The sequence below is a fragment of the Taudactylus pleione genome, unplaced genomic scaffold (assembly GCF_031769625.1).
Source record: "Taudactylus pleione unplaced genomic scaffold, aTauple2 ptg000842l, whole genome shotgun sequence".
NCBI lineage: Eukaryota > Metazoa > Chordata > Amphibia > Anura > Myobatrachidae > Taudactylus > Taudactylus pleione.
The window spans coordinates 5161883-5186501 of NW_028285244.1; the positions used below are offsets into that span (position 1 = coordinate 5161883).

Sequence of the window (24619 nt, forward strand, 5' to 3'; positions counted from 1 at the left end):
ACCGGTGTCCACATCAGCGCCTCTGTCCTGTCCCCTTGAGTTCCAGCTGCAGTCTGGGGAGCCTTGCTAGCTAGCTCCCCCTCAGAGCCCCGCCGTGAGTACCTAGCTGAGGGCTGGTGTCATGGCGCCGCGGAGGGGAGATGGAGAAGCAGTGCAGACGTCCAAAGGATTGTCTCGCGCTGCAGCTCAGTAGCAAAATAAATGAAAACAAAAGTAAATCATAAAAATAAGCTTGGGCTGCTAAATAGCAGCCCAATTGTTAAACCGGTGATCCAGCTTCTGCCGGACATCAACGAAACGGAGTTGCTCTCTATTTCCTAAGTTTTTATTGTAAATGGTTGTATCCTTAACTCACAAGTGAGATTTATTTGATGGTTCCTCTATTTTATAGATACTACAAATAATTTATTACATTTAATTTTTTTATTTTTTTTTTGTACTATTTTTCTTTGAAGCCTTATTTATCATGCACTTTTTTAGTAATCGCAGTTATGATTGGGATTTAACACATGAACCACTTGATACAAGAGCCACTGAGACATTGGGTGGGCCCAGGTAGTGAGTGTGTGGCTATGACCTTTAATGAAGTATCTCCCTATGGTGTGCACAGAACAGGTCATCGAGTGCGGAGTGGATATCCTTAAAACCTGGACTGTAATTGCGAAGTTTGGGAAACTCTGCAGTAGACGGTTGCCGCAGTGCTAAATTTAATGTAGCTGCCAACCGCGTCCGATCTCAGGGCCTGACTCAGCAAGGATCGCTGATGTGATCACGACAGCAAGCGTGTACGCAGTTCTGCTGCAAAATTATGCAAATGACTGCGATTGCAATGCCACTGCAGCACAGCATAAAGACGCCCACTTTCCTTTACTCACATCCGTAATACCTTGCAAGTCTGAGAAAACATCTGTACCATCGGAGTCTCACGCACAATTAAGGCAGGTCAGACCTCACTCACAAACTGCTAAACTTCCTGTCGGTATCTAGAGCTCAGGCTGTGTATTATTCCCAATCGCAGTGGCTAGATCGCGCACGTGCACTGTGATGCATACGCAGATCGCGATAATCGTCCGACTGCGTGCATCTTAGCACTTGAGATCCTTGCTGAATCAAGCCCTCAGTGCTGGGTACAACTGAATGTAGGTAAGTGCCAAAACGGGAAATCCTGATTTCAGAGTCACAACAATAGCAGCTCCTGGAACCTGTGCAAGGCTGGAGAGCTCAACAAAATCCCATTTGGCTTTAAAATATGAAGCAGATGATCCAAGTGTATGAGCAGAATTAGGGTATCACCTCTGACCAGTTTTACCTTTAACCCAGAGGCTCTATCAAAAAGTCCCAGCTCCTACTTGCCCTTTCTGCGATTCAGGTCTGCAGTCACCAGGACGAGCTACATTAACGCAAGTGGCATTACATTATTCTGCTACAAGTTATACTTGTTGCTTACAAATAAAAAAAGATCTAATGCAATTAATTATATAATTTGCATTGATTCACTATTAAATACTGTAAATTTTTAATTTATTACTTAAGTCAGTGGTTCCCAAACTTCTTTGAATCACGACGCCTTAGAGTGTCAGCATTGTTTTCACTGCACCCTTAAGTATAAGTTATTGAGAAATTCAAAAACAAATCTAGTAAAATTGTAAAGTGAAATAAATTGTGCTTATATGTCATCCTTAGGTTCAGGTATGTGGTGGTGGACAGGTTTACACTTCTGTTTGTTCACGTTTTTTACATTAAATTGACCATATATAATGTGTGTTGATGCTGGACCACCAACCTGAGGCACCCCTGCAAGTGTCCCAAGGCACCCCAGGGTGCCACGGCGCACAGTTTGGGAACCATTGACTTATGTACTTTTAGCTCACATATGTATTCATGGAAGTGCTCCATTCTATTAGCAATCCATGGATCACTGAAATAACTCAGTGTTATGTTTCTGATTGGCTCATGAACCGGCCATTCTAACAGGCAGATCCACAGCAAGAGCACACAGTAGTTATGTCATTGTCCTCAGGGCCTGATTAAGCAAGAATGGCAATTGCAGGCAGCTTTGCAATTGCGATCCTTGCAGATATGGTAATGCAGCAGGAAGCATCACGCCCCCTGTGCATTACTTATCCGAGCTGCAGCATCAGATAATCTGAATAACATCGGCCGGATAAGGTGACCCATGGGGTCACACAGCCAGCCGCCACAGTTGAGAGGAAAAGGCCAGAAGTCTCCGTCAGTCGAAGGAGATCCTGGCCTCTTCACTACCCCCTAATAGTGGAGACACGCCGTTTCAGGAAATTGAGGCGATCGCCGCCACATCCCCGCCCACAAATGGCAGCAGACCATCAACCACTGACAGTCTGCTGCCAGTCTGCCAGCAGGATCGCATACCCGTTTTGCATATGCGCACAACGGGTCATGCGTCTGCGCAGATTCCTGACCATCGGGAATCTGAGTTCAGCAGCGCTTTAGCGTGCACTACTGAATCAGGCCCTCAGTACGCAATTCACCCAGTCATACACTTTATCCTATCAAAGCCTGGCTGACTGTCTCCCCCGACCACGACAACAAGAGGAGGTGTTATCACCCCCCCCCCCCTTATTATCATCATAGGGACTATAAGAGGGCGACTGATGTGTTGCTGCTTTGCCACTGAGGAGTACGTTTATGCTGTTATATACGTCTATATCTTGTAAGTGGAATGTTAATTAAAACCTGAAATTTTATAAAAGGTCTCTGCACTATTGCCTGTTTCTGTTCTTGCGTTCCCCCATGTTTTTGCTGGTTGCATATATGGGAGACATGCTTGCTGTTTCAGAATAAGGACACCTGATACCTTTGGGACGAATATTATAGGACTTTCAAAGAAGAAAGACATAAAATAGGACTCCATGTAATGTGGATGTATTTAGTCTGATGTTTTTTTCTCCACTGGTTCCTTTACTAAGTGTATTGAATTATTCACGTGGGTTTAGGTACACATGCTTAGCAGGGCCGGATTAAGGCTTGTGGGGGCCCCAGGGCAACTAAGTTGCGGGGGGCCCCTTCAAGCCACACAGAGTCGAGCCCAGCCGTGCCCCCAGTAGCAGTCCGCCCCAGCAGTGTCCCTAGGTGCAGTCCCCCCTCAACAGTAGTCCCACCCAGGAGTAACCCTAGTAGTAATCCCCCTCTATGCTGTGTCCCCCAGTAGTGGTCCCACCAGTGTGCAGTGCCCCCAGTAATCCTCCCAGCAGTGCCCCTAGTAGTCCCCCCAGTAATCCCCCCCAGCAGTGCCCCTTGTAGTACCTTCTGCAGTGCCCGTAGTAGTACCCCCAGCAGTGCCCCTTGTAGTACCCCCTGCAGTGCCCCTAGTAGTAGTACCCCCCCAGCAGTGCCCCTTGTAGTACCCCCTGCAGTGCCCCTAGTAGTAGTACCCCCCCCAGCAGTGCCCCTTGTAGTACCCCCTGCAGTGCCCCTAGTAACCCCCCCCCCCACACACACACACAAAAAAACAACAACAACTTCCACTTACCTTAATCCCCGCTCTGTCGTCTGCTCCTCCGTCCGGCGTCCTCCCGGGCCGGCCCGCTCTGCATGATGGGAGAGATGTCAAGGCGTCTCTCCCATCAGCCACTGTGGGAGCCGGAAGACGGAGGCTCCGGCGGTGGGAGCAGCAGCCAATGAGAGTCTGACTGACTCTCATCGGCTGCTAAAACAAACACACAGCTGCCGGCACCGGCGGCTGTGTGTTTGTGCTGTGTAGTGCGGACGGCACTTATGTGCCGTCCACACTACCGTCCTGCCCCAAGCTAATGCAGCAGCACTGACTGTGCTGCTGCATGCAGTAGAATGGCCGCAGCTGCAGAGCGCCCTCGTCCCGGGAACAGGTGCCGCCGGCAACTGTTCTCGGCAGGGTCACACCGACCCTGTGTGCGGGGGCCCAGGGACGACCGCTCCTGTCGCCCCTCCCTTAATCCGGCCCTGATGCTTAGATAGGGAGCGCTGATTCCATGCACAAACTGTGTTTTTTTAATTGTATTACTTGGGGTAATGGATGAATTCTCCTTTCTGTGCAATTTCTAGCTGCATGCTCTATCTTTAACAGAGCACTTTATATAGCAATTTATTATCTATTCATACACTTTACCCTATCAAAGTCAAGCGCAACAGTTTCTTTAATGAAATCAGCAATCGTGTGGTTGGGAGTCTATATAACGAGCTGTGATAAACCCTTTTTCCAGCATTTTCAGCAAGAGGGAAACTTAAATAGTATTCTGTACAGAATGTTAAGTACTGCAGTGAGTGAGCAGGGCCAGATAGGTAAACCTCGGTGGAGAAGATCCACCGTATCTGTCATGGTTTACTTGGTCTAGCCCAACTAGCTGATGTCCCGCAGAGTATTGCTGGTTTCCATAGTAATTGTGTAAACAACCATTATATGTATTTATTTTTTAATTGATTTAATTGTGGTTTTATTTTATTATGTTTTGTTTGCATTTGCCTTAGTATGTTGCCCATTTTGGCATAGTGAGTTAGGGTCTAGTCCTGCCTGCTACTTTAATTTGCCAACATATTTTGTCCCAGTAACATTGCTATTGCGGCAGCTGATTATTAGAGCCACCACATTGGGCAATGGGAGGCAGCAATGCTCATGTACCAGGAGAAAGCAGCCTTTGGTGTGCTGGTGGAGCTGAGCGGTGCTCTGAGGACAAGAGACAACATGTCTTTACCATTCAAGAGGAGAGACGCCAAACAGTTTATGAGTAGCTGTCATGAAGAGTACATGACTGCTGTAATGTCTCTAATCATTGTGTGCTCAGCACTCCTCATTTACTCATATACACTAATCATACCTGTACCCTAAAATCCCACATCCCTCTGCATACTGAATGTGCCCCATAATGCCTTGTATACTGATATGTTCTATCATCACCATAATTCCAGTACATAATAACTGCTTCATGTCCTGACAAGTCACTCTACAACAATCATCTACACATAAGATAGAAAGTGGGGGGAGAAGAGTGAGGGGCAGGAGAGAAACAGAAATACGGACACAGAGGAGCAGGAGAGCGAGTAGTGGGAGAGAGCAGGACAGAGGAGAGGATGGAAGACAGAGTAGCTGGATAGAAAGAAAGGAGGAAGGAAATAGCAAAAGGGCAGAGATAGAGGATGAAATTCTGAAATGAAAAAGAGAGGTGGGGTGCTGAAGATAGAGAGGAGGAAGCAGAGAGACAACACTCAAACTCAGCGAGGGCAATAGACAGAGAAGGGAGGATAGAGAGATGGGGAAGGGACAATGGGAAGAGAGAGATTAAGTAAGAATATAATTATCTAAGTAACCTTATCGGATGGTATCACAGTGTGTACCAATTATAATTATACATTAGAATCTTACTCACAGAGCTTGAAGAACCATCCTCCTTATCACCGGCAGTATCAGCTCTCTGCTGTAATTTGCAAACACACTTTAATTATAACCCCGTTAGATCTTACTTTGTACTGTGCATGACAAACAAATATGTCCCTATGGGGACATTTCAGCTATTACAGAAGGACAACAAGTATAATATGACAGCAATATGATTATAGTTCTCAGAAAAAGGACCCACCATTTCGGATCATGGCGTGAACCTAGACTTAGGCAAAATAAATCATATCGTTATAGCACCTCAACATAATAGTATAATAAAACATGAGAGATAATGACAGAGTTACACCAAGAAAGTGACCCATTGTGGCAAACACCATAACTATTACCAAGAGGCATGCATAAAAACAAATATATATTGCAATATTACATTACAGTTGCAATGATTAATTCTATTTATTCCCATACATATGTACATATTTTGGTTTAACAATGAAACCAAAAAGTTAGAAATGTTTTAGAAGCAAGAGAAGCTTACTGTAGAGGGAGACGAAGAATAAGATAGATAAGGCAGTGGTGACTCTAGGGGGGTGCGGACCACACTAGGTGTCAACCTCCGTGGAGGTGACACCAAATGCCGGCTCCTCCTCAGTGACCGGGGGGATGCAGTCAGGAAGCAGATGGTCGAAATGCTGACCGCCGGCTTCCTGACTGTCTAATCCCGGCAGGGGTCTAATGAGAGGTGTCAAAATCCTGACGCCTGTCATTCTACCTATGCCGGGAGCCCGACGCCCGCCCTACCAATCGAAGGTAAGCCGGGCGGCGAGCGCGGACAGCCGCGGGGGGTGTGTGTGTGTGTGTTAGGTTAGGGGCTCCCGAGGGGGACTTAGGGTTAGGCACCCCCCCGAGATGGTTAGGCTAGGGAAAGGGGATGTTAGGGTTAGGCACCCCTAAGGGAGGATTGGGGGGGGGGGGGTTAGGTTAGTAAATAGTAGGGATGTGCAGGCTCGGATAGGTTCGAGTTTGCATGCGAAGTTCGGATTTTTCCATAGAAAAAACAGGAAATCAGAAAGAGGCAAAACGTCATCTTGCATGGACAAACATCATCATTCCTGGACCGGGAGCCGGGCACTACAATGAGATGATATTGTGCAGCGCCTGGCTCCCGGTCATTGAGGAGGAGCAGACAGTACAGAAAGAGGCTCTGAGGGCAGCCCAGGCAGGGACTAGTTATCATAGCAGTATGGACAGTAAATCCCAGCTATTGAGGATGGTTGTTTACATTTTTAGCTATTTTTTTTTTTTTTACATCATCCATTGCCTCTTTCCAGAGTCCATCTGTCTCATATACAGTATTTTAACTCCCCTTCCAGAATGCAATAACCACTACAAAAGAATCCAGCACTCCATCTGTTTTCGCTATTGAATTACTACCCTATCTCTAACAATCTCCTAATTTCAGATTCCCAAAACTATTCTAAGTGTCCAAGGGGTTTATATATGAAGTGTAGCATAATTTCCGTTAGTGCTTGTGCCAAATATTTAAAAGAGCAGTGCTTTTACTAGGAAGGCACGGCTAGTAAAAGCAATGCCCTTTTAAATATTGGGCAAACCCTGTGCTTTGGTTTAAGGGACACCGGCCTATGTTAGTTCTAATACTATTTCTCATGAAAGACTATTGGTCAACTCCACTTTCTCTTTCTAAACAGGTAAGTGACAGAGGGATACATACAGAGTCATCTGTAGTCCAATCCATGTACGGCAAAATATCCACATCTTCTGCAGAGATAATTTCCAAAACGTTTGGTTCAATGTTCAGGTCTTCCTCTGCACTCTGAAAAAGAAAACAAGGCTTTCAATACTGCAACCCACTGTTCCTTAATAATGTCCAGTATTGGTGGCAGCATTCAAAAGCAGCCAGTATTTACCTCGCATGCTAAATAAAGAAATATATTTCCACCCCTTGCATTGCAGAATGGTTTGTCCAGCTGTAAGGTTGCTCCTATTTATTTCTTTTGCTTTCCTCCCAACTCTGAATCAGCACCCATCTCTCTTGTTGTTATATGAGACTGCACTTAAAAACATGGATTATTTGCTTGAGAGCTGGAATTGTAGAGTGGGGAACAGAGAACTGGACACGACGTATACTATTAAAAATATGACCAGACCACCTAACAGTAGCATAATATAAGGTTTATATGTATAGCCTATTTATCAAGTGTTGGTGATGTTGGCGCACCACTGGGCTCTACCACTTAGGAGGCAAATCAATTCTGAATAATATGCCGTTCCCGAATGGTACATCATAGACAGCAACATCGCTAGTTTCCGCACAGCCCCTAGAGGTGCACAGGGAATACAGCACCATTGAGTGTAACGTGTATGGCAGATTGGCGTGCAGATGACAAACAGGGTGTTTGGCCCCATGTCGCACTGGATTGAATCAGCCCCGTAAGCTTTAGCTGTGTGCATATAATCTTCTGTTGCAACATACTTTCAGGCTAGCTGAGACTGGCTCTGTGGGTGAAACTTAGAAAGGTGGCCCACTCGTCCCTGCAAGTTTGGAAACAAGTGGATGCTCATGAGAGCGACAGTACAGTACAATATAGTCTGTATACTCAAGGCGTGAGAGCCTCTGGAGATAAAATCTCTGAGCAGCCTGGTCAGCTGCAGTAACCTACTGCAGTACCCTGATTTAGTGACATAATAGGGTTAATATGGATGATTTGTACATGTCCTTGGGAGGAAAAAGCATTGGGAGGATATGAGCTTATCACACTGCTGACCATGCTGTTCTGTGGACAATTAATTTGTATATTATTAGATTAAGGACTGGCATAATAACTAGATTACGGAGAGTATGAAAGATATAAACAGTGAGGTGCACGTACAGCTGTATAATGTCTAGACCATCTACAATTATCCAACAGCGAACTGTACAAGTTTGTCGCCCCACCGAGACCAGAGATATCGCTGAGACAAGAACTGATGATTGATTGTAACTCAACAAATATTGATATATTTTAACAATATTGGCTGTTGTGGGTCGATTAGTAGTTGCAGGCACTTTTGCAGCCAAATCATGCTCTCCAATAGGGGCGCCGAGAGGGAGGATGTGGGAACTAATTTCTGTTCCAGGCTTTTTGGAGGGGCCTGGTGTCTCACTTAATATTCTCCATTATTACGTTTTTTTCCATAAGGGGCATGGCTGTGCCTTCTGGATGTGGCCACGCCCTCATTAGTACCCGGGCCCCGCGGCTGTCTCATCGGCCCTGCTTGCCAATGCACTCACCGTCTTCTATGGCTCTGCTTAGTTCTCACTAACCTCCATCTTGTAAGTCAGCCTAGTCCGTGGCTACATTTCTGTCCTCTGCATTGTACACGGTAATCAGTAAGATAATTGTTTACATGGCTAGGGTTTTGATAAAGTTCTTCTTTCAAAATGTCATTAAAAAAAACCCATAACTTACAGTATGGCAGCTGTGGCTGCTTAGCGTTCACACTCACCCGTTTTTCTACGGCAACAAAGCTTGTGAATTGCGTCACGATGGAGTGTTGCACACTGAGCGCAATAATAAAAGACTTCATCTCTTGTTTTTTCATCTGTATGAAATAAATAAATACAAAGTACAGTGACTTACATCACACAATTTACACACAATCATCAATCTATAGTCATTCTGAGTTTCTAATCATGTATTATATAGGGATACAGGACAAAGCAATGAGTATATTCGTTATTTATCAGTACATGAGGCCATCTTAATACCTGATATAAGAGATTATAGGGCTGGATATGTATTTGTCATGTTTATATGACATTAAAATAATATATATTTTTCATATATTAAGTCACAGCATTGGATAGCAAGTAAGGTGTTTATTACGGGCTGAGTAACCACGGTCTAATAATCATCAATAATATTTCATCTCCATCCAAGACAACGGTACCTGTGACTCCAATAATGCTTATGGCACCCATGTGTCCTGGTTTTCCCAATGGAATTTTTTTAATTGCAAAGTTTAAAAACACTCATGGTGTGTACACACGGGACGATCAACAACGATAACGATATCATCGTTCGATCTCCTGGGTGTGCTGGACTATCGCTCATCCAGCACACCACCAACGACTATATCGATCAACGATCGCAGGTCCCTATAGTGACCTAGTCGATATCAACCAGGTTGGCCTGCATGCATGATCGATGGTCGATATCGACCATATGTGCCCGCGCATTGCAGGTCGTTGGGGACCGAAAAATGCATGATATGAACGATAACGGTATGATCGATATCGTTAATATCGTCCGTTTTAATTGTACCGTGTATACACACCATAAGTGCCGTTTACTACCTAGTCACTAAAGTAGCAAATTTTAGGCTGCTACCCGAGAGGCTGGCTACCATTCCTATAGCCAATACTGGCTTGATGGAGCAGATCTACTGGAAGTTACTTTGGGAGGGAGATTTAAGAAAAAAATCTCCCAGTCTGTTCTTAGTGGTGTCCTCCCCTCTTACTGGCAGTGTGTGGACAATGAGAACACCCCAACCTCCCTGCCACTTGGTATAATATTAAATGTGTGAACCAGGACCGAGCTGATTAATGGGCAAGATAAGTAAATTAGCCTAGACTTGTAAAAAGACACAGGAAGGGCTGGAGGACGTGTGTATGTGTAAAAGTGTCTCAAAATCCCATGTTAAGAGTATTTAATTACAGGAAAGATTCCCTCGCCTTCAAATTCCAATATTTGTCTACCTCCAAGTACGTAGCTATGTCACCGCTGTAACCCTAGCAGGGCCGGCTCTAGGGGTGTTCGACCTGAGCGGTCGAACAGGGGCGCCACCTTATAGAGGGCGCACCCTTCCCCAGCATCTCGATTTCAGCGGGACAGTACCGTCCCACCCGTGGGCCGAAGTGGCCCGCGAGTGGTCAAATCGGGGGGGTTGGGGACCCCCACCGCCACAGCTGTGCGGTGGTGCTGGGAACCCCGAAGTCTGAATGGATTCTGCGCGCATGTGCCCAGCTAGTGAGGCTCCCCCCAGCCTGACGTTATTTGGAGGCGTGCCATGCGGGCACGCCCCTCAGATAACGTCACATAAGGAGGTGTGGCCTATGGTAATTAGGCCACACCCCCAATTTTGGCCGGCACAGGGCGTTATTAGCCCTGGAGCTGGCCCTGACCCCTAGACTCTCCATTTCATCTGGTAAAAGTGGTTTGAAGGATGTGTTGTCTCGCTGCCTTCTATGTTGTTTTCCACACTATACAATTATATACACTGGGAAATACATTTGGAAGTGGAGACGGCTGGAGTCGCTAAATGACGCTCTACATTTCCTACCATATCTTTACCCACTATTTTTAAATCTTTTGTTAGACTTAAACAACTAATCTCAGCATCTTACGCTGAAATGCATTATAAGTTATTACATCGCGCTTATTTCACACCCAAACTAAGATTCCTTACAGGCGCCTCCACAGACTCTAATTGTTTCAAGTGTAAACAACCTGATGCGGATCTAATGCATTGTATGTGATCCTGTGCGGTGGTGCAGAAGTTCTGGTCCCTAGTTCACACATACAGTATATATCCTCCACATTGGGAATTGGTTTTGAATTAACACCTGATTGGGCTTATATTATGCCAACGTCTGAGTCATCTTGTCCCTCTAGAGGTGCCAGTCTCCTATTAGCAAAGATTGTAGCAGCTGTAGCAGAAATCCATCCTATCCCAATGGATCTCTGCTGATACTCTGACACTCACTCTTTTACAACCTAGAATAGCGCATCTGTTCAATATGGATTGGCTGGAGGTATCTCTTAATAAAGATAAAGGAGCAGAGACATTTTTTGACACTTGGCTCCCCTATGTCCACACATTACCGCCTCAGGTCAAAGATACGCTCCGTGCTGCAGTCCAACTTACAGCTTGGTATAATGAAGAAATTTTGTCTACAAGTGCTCCCCCCTTTTAAGTTTTGTAACTATGTTCTTCATGGACTCTGATATGGTTCATGGCTGTCTATCTACTGATGTCATGTTATTTATTGACCACTATTTTGTCATGGTCATTGCAGTCTTACAATAAAACTTCTTAAAAAAAAAAAAAAAGGATTTAATCTATATTTACCTGGCTGTAATGTAACCAACCTCTATAGTGTGTGTATTAGCTCCTTTAAGAACAATACTGAGCACTAAATATTACCCTTTCTAGAGACCCTGCTGTATTGCCACAAGACCTGGGTCACCGGCTGAAATCCTGTGACATTACTTAGCGAAATATGCATCTGATGTAAATGCATGTACAAAGTCCATACACAGGGGTGTATCTACCCATTGGCCAGGATGGCAGTCGGCAGCCAAGGAAGGGGCGATGCCGGCGGTGCCACCCGTGGCCATGATGTAAAATCAGTGTCAGTAAGCCTTGGCTCCGTGAGTTCTCTTTGATGAGACATCGGCTGTGTGGGCTGTATCTCGACCACCAATCACACAGTGTGGAAGCTAGAGGTGGGTCTGACTATGCATGACTAAGGGGTCTATGTACTAAGCCTTAGAGAGAGATAAAGTGGACTGAAATAAAGTACCAACCAATCAGCTCCTAACTGTTATTTTTCAAACACAGCCTGTAAAGTGACCGTTAGGAGCAGGTTGGTTGGTACTTTATCTCTCTCCTAGGCATAGTACATAGACCCCTATGCCTGTTAGTGCTTTCTCCAGGGCAGAACTAGCGTCAGTCTGCTATGAAGGGGCCGGCAGCGGCCAGCAATATGATGAGTCAAGAGGGCTCATTATATGGCACTGTGCCGTGGGCCGCCAGTAACAATTGAATGGGCACGGCATCTATGTATAATAAGTGGTCTTTTAGCTGCTGCGGCCTGGAGCTGGGACTTGTAGTTCTCCTGTAGCTGTAAGAGTCATTGGTCGGTGCACCATCCCATGCCATTTCTTTGTGCACACTTGTATGCCTATTTGAAAGCATTAGTGACTTATCAGTGTTTTCTAATAATTAAAAGCTCATAACTCTGTTTCTTTTCATCAGTATGTGGCTTCCAAAGCACTATGCACACCCTCTGCTGATAAAGGTATGGCTCCCTCCATGGCCTAACAATACCCCAGCACTATGTACACCCTCTGCTGATAAAGGTATGGCTCCCTCCATGGCCTAACAATACCCCAGCACTATGTACACCCTCTGCTGATAAAGGTATGGCTCCCTCCATGGCCTAACAATACCCCAGCACTATGTACACCCTCTGCTGATAAGGTAAGGCTCCTCCATGGCCTAGCAATACCCCAGCACTATGTACACCCTCTGCTGATAAGGTATGGCTCCCTCCATGGCCTAACAATACCCCAGCACTATGTATACCCTCTGCTGATAAGGTATGGCTCCTCCATGGCCTAACAATACCCCAGCACTATGTACACCCTCTGCTGATAAGGTATGGCTCCCTCCATGGCCTAACAATACCCCAGCACTATGTACACCCTCTGCTGATGGGTATGGCTCCTCCATGGCCTAGCAATACCCCAGCACTATGTATACCCTCTGCTGATAAGGTATGGCTCCTCCATGGCCTAACAATACCCCAGCACTATGTACACCCTCTGCTGATAAGGTATGGCTCCTCCATGGCCTAGCAATACCCCAGCACTATGTACACCCTCTGCTGATAAGGTATGGCTCCTCCATGGCCTAGCAATACCCCAGCACTATGTACACCCTCTGCTGATAAGGTATGGCTCCCTCCATGGCCTAGCAATACCCCAGCACTATGTACACCCTCTGCTGATCAGGGATGGCTCCTCCATGGCCTAGCAATACCCCAGCACTATGTACACCCTCTGCTGATAAGGTATGGCTCCCTCCATGGCCTAGCAATACCCCAGTACTATGTACACCCTCTGCTGATAAAGTATGGCTCCTCCATGACCTAGCAATACCTACACCCTCTGCTGATAAGGTATGGCTCCCTCCATGGCCTAGCATTACCCCAGCATTATGTACACCCTCTGTTAATAAGGTATGGCTCCTCCATGGCCTAGCAATACCCCAGCACTATGTACACCCTCTGCTGATAAGGTATGGCTCCCTCCATGGCCTAGCAATACCCCAGCACTATGTACACCCTCTGCTGATAAGGTATGGCTCCCTCCATGGCCTAGCAATACCCCAGCACTATGTACACCCTCTGCTGATAAGGTATGGCTCCCTCCATGGCCTAACACTACCCCGGCACTATGTACACCCTCTGTTGATAGGTATGGCTCCCTCCATGGCCTAGCAATACCCCAGCATTATGTACACCCTCTGCTGATAAGGTATGGCTCCATCCATGGCCTAGCAATACCCCAGCACTATGTACACCCTCTGCTGATAAGGTATGGCTCCTCCATGGCCTAACAATACCCTAGCACTATGTACACCCTCTGTTGATAAGGTATGGCTCCCTCCATGGCCTAGCAATACCCCAGCACTATGTACACCCTCTGCTGATAAGGTATGGCTCCATCCATGGCCTAGCAATACCCCAGCACTATGTACATCCTCTGCTGATAAGGTATGGCTCCTCCATGGCCTAGCAATACCCCAGCACTATGTACACCCTCTGCTGATAAGGTATGGCTCCTCCGTGGCCTAACAATACCCCGACAAAGTGTCACTAATTATTTTTTACAATTGTGCATGCCGTAAAAAATTACCTGTGGGTCCTTATGCCTTATACAGCAATAATGTGAATAACCAACCAAATTGTACCTCATTCTCATGTTCCGTCTCATGCAGTATCCCATCCTCATAATCTTTAATTAGAGCTCTAGCCGTGAGCTTGTGGAGTATCTAGACAAAATGTGATTAAAAGGAGAGAGTGAGTGAGAAGGAGACAGTGAACGAGTAAGTGAGGAGAGAGTGAACGAGTGAGAAGGAGACAGTGAAAAGGTGAGATAAATAAGGAAAGAGACAAAACAGAGCAGGAGAAAGAGAATAAAAGAGAGAGACAGAGCCAAGAAAAGAGAGAGAGAGAGAGAGCGAGAGAGATATCGCCTTTTTGCACACAGCAGCTGTGCAAAATTATGCAAAAGCCACAGGATGCGTCTTTAGTAAGATGACGCCCATTGCCAACTTCTGTGATCCTCTGCTGCGTCAAGACACGCCGCATCGGATCTACTGTGTGACCTTCAAGTTACTGAGGTGTCTGGTTAAATCATGTTAACAGGATCCACGACGCCCAAAAAATGGGGTCGACAGCAACAAGCAGTCTCCCTTTGTAGCCCAGCACACAGCAGCATGTGTTGGGCTTCTCAGCTGAAAGGGAAGAGGGAGGGGGAGGGGGGTGGTATCGAACTCGGGCCCCCGCCGAGCCCCTCCAGCAGCCCGTGCCTGGGTAATTAGTACCCGCTCCCCCTATTCTCTGGGTCCATGCCAGATTGATAAAAAAAAGATCTTATCTGAATTCACTTTCTCAGGATCCAGGGTTTGCAATAGATTAATTGGAACCAATGTGAAGCCTTCACTTTCCTCCAAATATCAGATATCACATAGCATAATACTGAAGCCCTATATAAAAGGGGATCATTTCCCACTCACCACCACCTCGAGGAGTGCACCCTTTGAATGAGTCTTACTGGACAAAACCTGCCAGTATTATTTTGAGGGCCAGTAAAATGTTCCCTAATGTGATGAGCAAATAATGTAAGGATAGATGCATGTGTGAGATATGACTTGTGAGTAGTAAGACTAAGATAATAATTTCACAGGTACAGGGCAGAAAATATCAGTTGCGAATCATGCAAAGCATACTGTTCCAGTTGTCCTCTGCAGTGCAGTGGTTGAAACCATGTTTTCAAGTTCTTTATTATCGATTAGTGCCTTTAAGGTGGCCTACAAGTAGAGATAAGCGAAAGTCAATTGTCTAGTTTATACTTCAATATCCAAAAATATAAATAATTACATCCTCATAGACACCAGGACTGCAATATCACAATCCTCCTTCCCTGGTCCTATCTAGCATTATAGCTAGGGATGGGTGTTGAATTGGTCACCATGATGCCATCGGTGCTTTACACTGATGACAAGAAACTTCTGACTGGAAACCATTGATGGTTTCCGGGGCGTATTTATAATGAGTGCAGGGTGTGCGAGTCCAGGGGGGCCTGCACCGCACTGTTGCACCCATATTATACTTTACCTCTCCGGAGTCTCACGTCAGCGCTTGTGTCAGCGCTGTAAAAACGCCTGGAAAATGTCCGCCGTCCATTTTTCCGTTACTTTTGTGCATGCGCAGTACATGGAAAGTGGCCGCTGCGGCATGCGCTATAGACTCTAGTGCCCAGAGTCTATCAGTGCGGTGCTGCGCTCAGTGCGCTTCCGGCCGCCGGACTGAGAGGAGGGGACTACACACGGGCCCCCACCTCGCTTGTAACGCCCCTGGATGGTTTACACCATTACTGCTTATGGGGCACAGTGCATGGTGGGCCAATCAGGGAAGGGGAGTGGTGACTAAGCGAACTAAGACGCAAAACTGAGGAAAAAGTCTTCAGTCTGTGTAAGACGGCAAAAGACAGATCCGGTACCAGTGACCCGCGCCGTGCATCATTATGTATCATCTGCGACTTTATATCGATTCCTTGCCTTAAAAAAGAAAACTAATACTAAGGCCCTCATTCAGAGCCACTCGCTAGCGGCAGTACGCTCGTTCCGAGCGATGTTCGCACATCTGCGCATGCGTACGGATCGTTATACGCATGCGCGAACCAGTCAGTGCGGCCGAAATTCATGTGCTCGCAATATAGCGAATGCCTGCTATTTTGAGTGACAGAATGAGGCGTATGTGGGTGGTAACAGGGGAAGGTGCTTGAAAATGGGGAGTGGAGATCCGAACGCAGGCGTGCTTAAAGGTCAAAACGGGCGTTTTATGGGTGTGCATAATTAATACAGCAGCGTCATTGACCACGTCACTGGGTTATTTTATAGCCAGAACTGCTCGCAAGATTGTGGTAGCAAAAACCAACCACAAGAATAGCGAGCAGTTCATACGCTGGTCGATGTACTCGATTAATCTAATAAATAGCGGACATGACGTATGGTGCGTGCGGCCAGGGGGCGTTTTTAACAAATAAACGAGCGTATGTTTTGCTCGCTGATTCAGACTTAGAGGTGTGAACAGACTGCAATTTGCGAACTGATCATTTGAATAGCCACCCCTTGTTTTTGAACGAACGACCGCAAATAGCGAACGGCTCTGAATCAGGCCCTAAGTACCTAGTGCACTATTTGCAAACTTAGATACAATGTTGGGGAAAAAGTAAGCTGCAAGGGAATCTCTCCATATGGCTCAAAAGGGACAGGTGTATGAGAACACATCTGTAACTTTGGGATTCTTCAATTCCTTTATTGAATTCAACCCTAGGAGGAAAACCATGATACACTTACCTGAGTGCAATGAGGGACAAACCCATAGACAAACAAGTTATCATTGTCAAATAAAGCGTGTATATGTGCTGGGGCTTGCAACGGTTTAGGTGGGTTTCTCCCAAACTGCCTCCACTTGATGGAAACAGCCGTACATGCTGGCGAACGCAGCCTGCTTTCCTGTTTCTCCATCTGTAAGAGGAAACACATCATTTGCAACTCAACAATCTGGGGCTGTTGAACTATAAATAAACTTTTTTGTGACAAAAGAAAATGTATTGCAGCCAGCAACCCATCAGTAAGGGGTAAATGTACTAGCCTCCGACTTGCAGGCGTCGTCATGATCCCATCGAGCCTGCCTGATGTTTCAAACTGGCAATCATTTACAAGGCCAAACCAACCAAAGGTGTTTTACTGCAAATACAAACATTCATCTCCCTAGTTTATTTGGGGAACACCACCATGGTTAGCGTGACCTCCTCAGCCAAAGTCAGCCTTATGAATCTAGATGGCGTGGTCAGAGGCGTAACCAGGGATGATGGAGCCTAGGGCAAATACAAAAAAAATGGTGCCCCTTCGAAAACACTTCCTTAAAATTCTGCCTGAATTCTTTTATTGGTATCCAAAAAATTTAAAAAACTAGAAAACACAAATTAGAGAAACGCAAGAGCAAGGCAAAACAACATGACAACAGTGACAAATACCAATGTGTACACACATACAGTACACTGTTATGGAAAGGAAAATTAACGTTAATGGCCAGAAGTCTGGGGACCATCTAGACCCCAAAAGCTTTAGGCATTTTGATAGTGTGAAATTCAAGTATCATCCCCAATACCGAAAGTGCAATTATTAATGTGGTGCGTGATTTTGATACAATGTTTATAGGGACCTTTTACTGACTGCATAAATGAGAGATAAGCCTCTGGTGCCACAAAATAATCCAGTTCAGTGATGACTGTGTGGGGGGGGGAAAGTGAGCAAAAGAGAGTAACTCCAAGAACTATAGCAGCAGCAATGATAAAAATACCCGGGATAATAATCAATAAATCCCGGGTATTACGGGATTGAAAACATACTGTGGATCGGGCTGGGGAAAGTGGGATAATACTTATCTTCTTGGTTCCAGTGTTGTTATCTGGTCCTCTCAGGCTCTCCCAGCTGCCCGTAGAATAGATTGAGTCCCATGATGCAGCTGCTCCCAGTCACTGATAGACTGGGAGCACACTGTGCGGTGCACGCCCAGCCAATCAGTGAGTGAGAGCAGCAGCATCACAGGACTCCAGGTCTCCATCGGCACCTGAGCCTAACAGAGAACTGGACAACGTGCCTACCAACAAGAGAAGCCCCTACTGACCACTGCTGTGTGACTAAGGTGGGCGAAAGAGGAGGGGGAGGAGGTAGAGGGATGCCAGGGGAGGATGAGAAGGAAATCGGGGAGGAGCATATCTTTGTTCAATTCAATCCTGGGATTGAGATTTTTGCAATCCAGAGATTACAAAAATGTGGTGGGACTGGCATCCCTAAAAGCAAGCAAAGACCCAGTAGAGACGCTGGGGTGTGAGCTGGGGAGATGCAGGGGTGTGAGCTGGAGAGATGCAGGGGTGTGAGCTGGAGAGATGCAGGGGTGTGAGCTGGAGAGATGCAGGGGTGTGAGCTGGAGAGATGCAGGGGTGTGAGCTGGAGAGATGCAGGGGTGTGAGCTGGAGAGATGCAGGGGTGTGAGCTGGAGAGATGCAGGGGTGTGAGCTGGAGAGATGCAGGGGTGTGAGCTGGAGAGATGAAGGGGTGTGAGCTGGAGAGATGCAGGGAGTGAGGTGGAGAGACGCAGGGGGCTGAACTGGAGAGATGAAGGGGGCTGAATTGGAGAGATGCGGTAGGATTGTTCTGGAGATGCAGGGGACTGAGCTGCAGGAGGACTGTGCTGGAGAGATGCAGGGGTATGGTGCTGAAGACATGCAAAGGGGATGGCGTTATAGAGACATGTGGAATAGCGCTGAAGAGATACAGAAGGATGGTGCTGGGAAGACATAGGAGGATAGCATCTCTCCAGGATGTTTGATCGGGGAAGTTCACATTTTTCCCTGCCACAAAACTTCTATTGCTATGTATTATCTGGTTGAACCTCTGTTGTATGAAGATGACATATTATTCCTACACTAACAGTTGGCTTCCATACCAAATGATCTCCTATATGCATACTGAATACCGGTTCAAGACACTGTCAGCTCACCGAGGCTCAAGTTCTTCAGAAGTTTCCCGTTGCTGAGAAACCACTATATAGGTAAGAAAGGACTCTCATGCACAGACCAGTAACTAATAAATATTCCCTTTGCATAATACTAAATTCAATACGTAGAGACAGACAATGGATTGCAGCATATTATAACACACCTCAGTGCGGCTGATGTTACCTGATTTTTCCAACTGCTCTTAGATTTGTCTGCAAAAAATTCAAAGGCTCCAGCACCACATTGTGCCAACAACTGCAGTGTATGTTTATTTGCTGTAGCCCTGGGTTTAAAAATAAAAACGATTATTAAAATCATGTATGGGATATAAAATACATTGCAACTATGAGGATTAAGACAAAGAATTCTCGAAAAAAAATATGGATATATCCAAAAAACTGGGAGCTCATTGGCTGGTACTTTATCTCCATTCACTTTTTCTCCATCCAAGGCTTAGTAAATAGACCTCTAAGGGCCGTATTCAATTAGAGGCGAAAAGTCTGAATCCGCGGAAAAGTATCGCGGATGACGTCATTTTACCAGGCGAAAACGTATCCCCGTATTCAATTCCAAAGGCTTTTCGCATACGTGAAAAGTCAATGCAATGCAATCGGCGGAAAAGTTTTGCCTATGAATAGCAGGCGGAAAAAAGTGCACAATTGCGGTTTTGGGGTGCAAACTTCGGGAAACCAAAGGTAATCTGTGTCAAACATTTTTTTAAAAAGACTTTAGAACACCCCAACAAAAGTACTTTCATTTTGGGGGCGAAAAAGTGCAAAGTTGGGGGACAACTTAAAAACTAGCGAAATAGACTTCTGAGGCGTCCCAAAGTATGGGGCAAGTGTTTTTATGATTGCAGGTGCTTGCGGAAGATGGATTTTTTTACGTGATGGAAAACTTCACTTTAGCAACTTAAAAATATGCCTGCACCCATTTTCATGTACCCCAAATTTGCTGGGGGTAGTTATTTTCACAAAAAAATACTGTTTAATGCTATTCTTCACCACTTGTGTTAAGGTGCTAATTGGAAACAATTGTAACAACTTTAATACCTTCATTAGGGCTAATCGGGGGCATCTATAGTGATCCCCAATGTTAGTGCATCTTTTGGCTGGTGTCAGGCTGAGATCTCCATTTTTCACAGGACTTTTCGCCTGTTTCAGTTTCTCCGGGTGCCGTTTTCGCGTCCTTTCTAATTGAATATGGGGAATAGTGGGAGCGCGCCCGATACTTTTTTGCATGCAAAACACGCAATGCAGGCGAAAAGTCCGGCATGCAAAAAAGTATTGCGGGTGCGAATCTAATTGAATACGGCCCTAAGTCTTTAGGTGCATACAAATTAGACGACTCACAAACTATGCAATGTCGTCAAGATTTCCCTTGATCTCCCCGGTACTCCCGGAAATACGATATAGTGCATAAACTGTGCAATCTGATCAACGACCTATTGTGAGTCCTTAACGATTTCCAGTGCGCTGTTAACGAGACTACTAGATCTTTCTGCATGTAGGTAAGGTCAGAGGATACGACAAACGACCCGCGGGACCGCGCATCGGCATCGTTTGTGGACACTACACGATTTGCAGTTGTGGTGCATCGGAATTGGCCAAATCGTGAAAAAAATCGTCTAGTGTGTAGGCACTTTTAGCTTACTCAGAATGGCTGCCAAAACTCTGCCGGAGTCATAGACCCCGGCCTTGGTGCAACACACCCTTGTTTTGTAAAACAGACCGCGAGGCTGCCCCCACTCCATAGGGGGCGCTGCATGAGACGACACGTGACCCGTTCTGCACATGCGCAGTCATCCCTCCATCGTAGTTGTACGCAAACCATAGGATTTGCCTACAACTACGAACCAGGCCCTATTTGTCTAGTCCATACTCACACAAGCAGCCGTCACCTTGACAGCATGCTGTTACATTTGATGATTCACTCTCACTTAGACCGGAATTACCAAGAGGAAAGGGGAAAAAAAGGAGATATTACCAGCAGCGGCTCTTACCCTCTTGGATGAGGGGGTTTGCCGCTGCCGAAGGAGATGTAGAGACACTGAAGTGCCGACTAGTTGTGTCCTGGCGTTTGCGCATTGGATCTGCGCACAAGCAGTGGTAGCGCCGGGCATGCACATAATACCGGCTTCTATGGACTGCATCGGCTGCTGCTCCTAGAGTTGCCCGAAAGGCAGAAAAGTGACTTCTTGCTGGAAGCACACACCATGCTAATTGCAGCTCGGACATGCAGTCCCAGGGGGAGAAAAGACCTCCCCCTGGGGGCTGCCTGTCCTCTGTGTGTGATTGGCAGGTAGAGCTTCCAATGGGAAGTCGCTGCCAGTCACAGCGTAACCAGTGCAGTCACAGACTACAACTGGCTCACTAAGGTGGCGGATTTTACTAGGGGAGGGTGGGGGGGTGGGGTGGTGTCGCTGGAGGGTATAACCAGGATATTATGTATATATGTACAGTACACCTTTATGACTAAATATTTTTAAACATTTTTTTTTTTTTTTTTTTTTTAAATACAACTTATTTTTAGACGACAAAAGTTAAATTACACATAAATACATACACTTTCCATTATCATGCACATGATTATTACCCAGCATTTAGTGCAGCCGAGGGATGGGCATTGTGCAATGATCGCTTTTATGCTTGATCAATCCTGGAGACTTTTTCGATCCACAACCCCCGATGCCTGGTCCCCGGCGTCACCCTCGCTTCTGCGCCTGCGTTGGAGTGTCCCTGGTCTCAACCGCTCCAGCAAGCATGCGTCAGCTTTTCTTGTTTTTTTTTTATTGCGAGTGCGCAGTACTAATCTAACAGCTAACTGCACATATGTCAAAACAATATCGATTTTAGAGAAGATTTATATGGGTTTGTGATCTCCTTCTTTATGAAATGCAGACACGGCGATCTTGCATCAAACGGCCATCCGCAGATGCAGCCCCTCACATGTATCCTGATATGTGTTCTCCTTTTCTCTCCTGTGTGTATGATACAATTTGATCCGTCCCCTTCTCCTTCCCTGGTAGTGGTAGTTACTTGGTATCAATCCCTGTTTGCATTTGGTAAGTGTAATAGACTGATAAGTTTATCAGTTGTGGATGGGTGGGGGGGTGATATCATCATCCCTGAGTGAAGTTCTTATTGCAGTAAATATAAAGTGGAATGATTAGTTCGTCTTACCCTACACCGCAAGTGAAGAAATTAATATGCTCCTTATTCTTCTTCAGGGTCTGAAAGACGAGGTTTTCATTTTGGAGATGCCCATCAGAGATGAGGATGACTTTTTGATGTCCCTTGGAAGGTCGGAGCAAACACAAAGATTGTAGAGGCTTCCAGAACTCTGTGCTGCCCATGTTGGGTTTGGCCCTCTAGAAATCGTTGAGAACCATACAATGAGCCACAGCGTAAAGAGATCCAAATGAGTTACACAAAAATATACAGTCTAAGTAGAGCAAATATCTAACCGTGTTATTTTACCACGTCTACAGTCTGTGCCTCCAGCTTTGGGAACACTGCTGCATGTGTATCAGTGCAAAAACTATTGTGTATGGAAACCATGGGGTAAATTTACTAAAGGTTGGCTTCGGCTGTAAACCAAAACCGTCTGAAACCGACCGTCATTGCTGTTGTTTAGAAGTGCAGAGACAGGATTTTATCATTCGTCGAATTTCAGCTTCAATTGAAATCCGAAATTGATGTCAGTCAGTCTTTGCAGGTCTAAATGCCTCCGGTTTTGATCCTTTAAATAGTAGTGAAAAAAACAACAGAAAACCTGTACAAACAGAAAGAGTTAAAAATAAATAAAAAAATGTTTGTGTGTACCCCCTTCCTCACTCCTCCCATCCCCCCTCTTCTTCCAAAGCCATACCGAGTCCTGGATTTCTCAGCCTGGCCTGGTACTGGAAAATCAGGAGAAAGACCAGTGTGATGTTCCCCTGATTTTCCAATAACTAGCACAAGGATGAACCAGCCGAGAACCCCAGCCCGGTTTTCCCCTAATTTTCCAGTACGAGACCAGGCTGAGAGGTTCGGGGATAGTTATGGTTTTGGGCTGAACCTCATTCAATTCTTTTTATTTTTACATTTTATTCTTTATTTACATTTTGCACATAAGAAACATGCACAGATCATATTAATTTGTGCAGTGCTTCTCCCCAACTCGGCTACCACAGGCAAGTCCATTATTTAGTTGGGTTGGCCATCAGTTTTTGTTCGTTTTATAAACCAACCGTTCGTAAACCTTCGGTTTGTATCGCCGTCTATGTAAAAGTATCGATTGTTGGTCAGATGTTCTAAATTCGGGTTTTTGGTCAATTTGCTGTTGGTTTTGACTTTCGTAAATCACTGATTTGCAAAACGACAGAAAGTTGACAAAAAACACACAATATAGACCTTTAGTAAATTTACTCCCATGTCTCCATCCACGGGTCATTTGAAATAACACAACCACTACGCCACGCTCCTTACTTTGATAAACTTCTCCATCTCTGATGTATCTTGACTCTGCCGTTTTGGGTAGAAAAAAAACTCTTTATAAGCTGCAAGGAAAAAGTTTTGAATTAAAAAATGTGCAGGAATATTACTCAAACCCAACGTTTCATGTGAAATACTGCAGTCTGTCCACATATACTTACTTGATCCAAATAGGATAATGTTGATGGGGTTGTAGTACAAAGAGCTGAGTGCAAGCAGGGCAACCAGTTTAGCACTGCGGAAACAGGACTCCATGGAATTGGAACAATCAAGGCATATTGTTATAGTTACATACTCATTTGTATTTTCAAATTGAGGCTGAAATATCAGCATACATGCCTAGATAAAGGAAGATGGAAAGGAACAATCAGTGGAAATAAATAGCTGGCTACACATTTATATTGTTCAGTACAGAAATAAAAGGGAGCAGCTGTTTTGTGGGGATGCAATCGGGAAGCCGGCTGACATTATACCAACAGCCGGCCTCCCGACTGTCATATCCCGGCGAGGTTGAAATGACCGGCGTCTAGATGTAGCCGCCGCTCATTTCACAGACACCGGGCGCCCCAAGCGGATAGCCGCGGGGGGTGGGGGTGGGATGTGTGTTAAGGGTTAGGTCTAGCGCTCCCGGGGGGGACTTAGGACTAGGCACCCCCCGGGAGGGTTAGGCTAGGGGGAGGGAGGGTTAGGCACACCCCGAGGGGACTTAGGGTTAGGCAACCCTCCGGGGGAATTAGGTGCAGGCACCGGGGAAGGGGTGGGTTAGGGTTAGGCACTTACAGGAGGGATTAGGGTTAGGCACTTGGGGGGGAGGTTACGGTTAGGCACCCCTAAGGAGGGTTAGGTTAGTCATTACTTACCTACGACGATCGGGATTTCCAGTGCTGTCGGGATGCCGCTCCAGGGATCTGTTCCAGTGTCGGGCTGCCGCCGCCGGGAATCAAACCATGTGGCCGGCGGTATTTCATACCGATTCCGTTTTGTGTAATACTGTACTGTACTTATTTGGTCTGACATCACATTAAATGTATCTTGCGTAAAACCACGCTGCAATGTTCAACTTTTAAAGCCCACTCTGCGTGTGTATAGGCAAGGCCAGAACAGGGCTCTATGCCGCACTGTGCTAGCCCTAAACCAGTGATATCCTTGGGCGC

General features: G+C 45.9%; 1 protein-coding gene across 1 annotated transcript in view; it reads right to left on the bottom strand.

Moving 5' to 3' along the window:
- The window catches only part of PARP4 (poly(ADP-ribose) polymerase family member 4), a 271504-nt gene that overhangs the window by 143619 nt on the left and 103266 nt on the right, over positions 1-24619 (bottom strand). Inside the window, exons 22-31 of the mRNA XM_088458553.1 lie at positions 23627-23804; positions 23460-23530; positions 22173-22360; positions 19174-19273; positions 16781-16951; positions 15149-15229; positions 14108-14188; positions 8855-8950; positions 7080-7181; positions 5379-5426 (exon numbers count right to left, since the gene is read on the bottom strand). Of these exons, the coding sequence (XP_088314679.1) occupies positions 5379-5426; positions 7080-7181; positions 8855-8950; positions 14108-14188; positions 15149-15229; positions 16781-16951; positions 19174-19273; positions 22173-22360; positions 23460-23530; positions 23627-23804 (1116 nt within the window). The remainder of the gene's footprint in view (positions 1-5378; positions 5427-7079; positions 7182-8854; positions 8951-14107; positions 14189-15148; positions 15230-16780; positions 16952-19173; positions 19274-22172; positions 22361-23459; positions 23531-23626; positions 23805-24619) is intronic.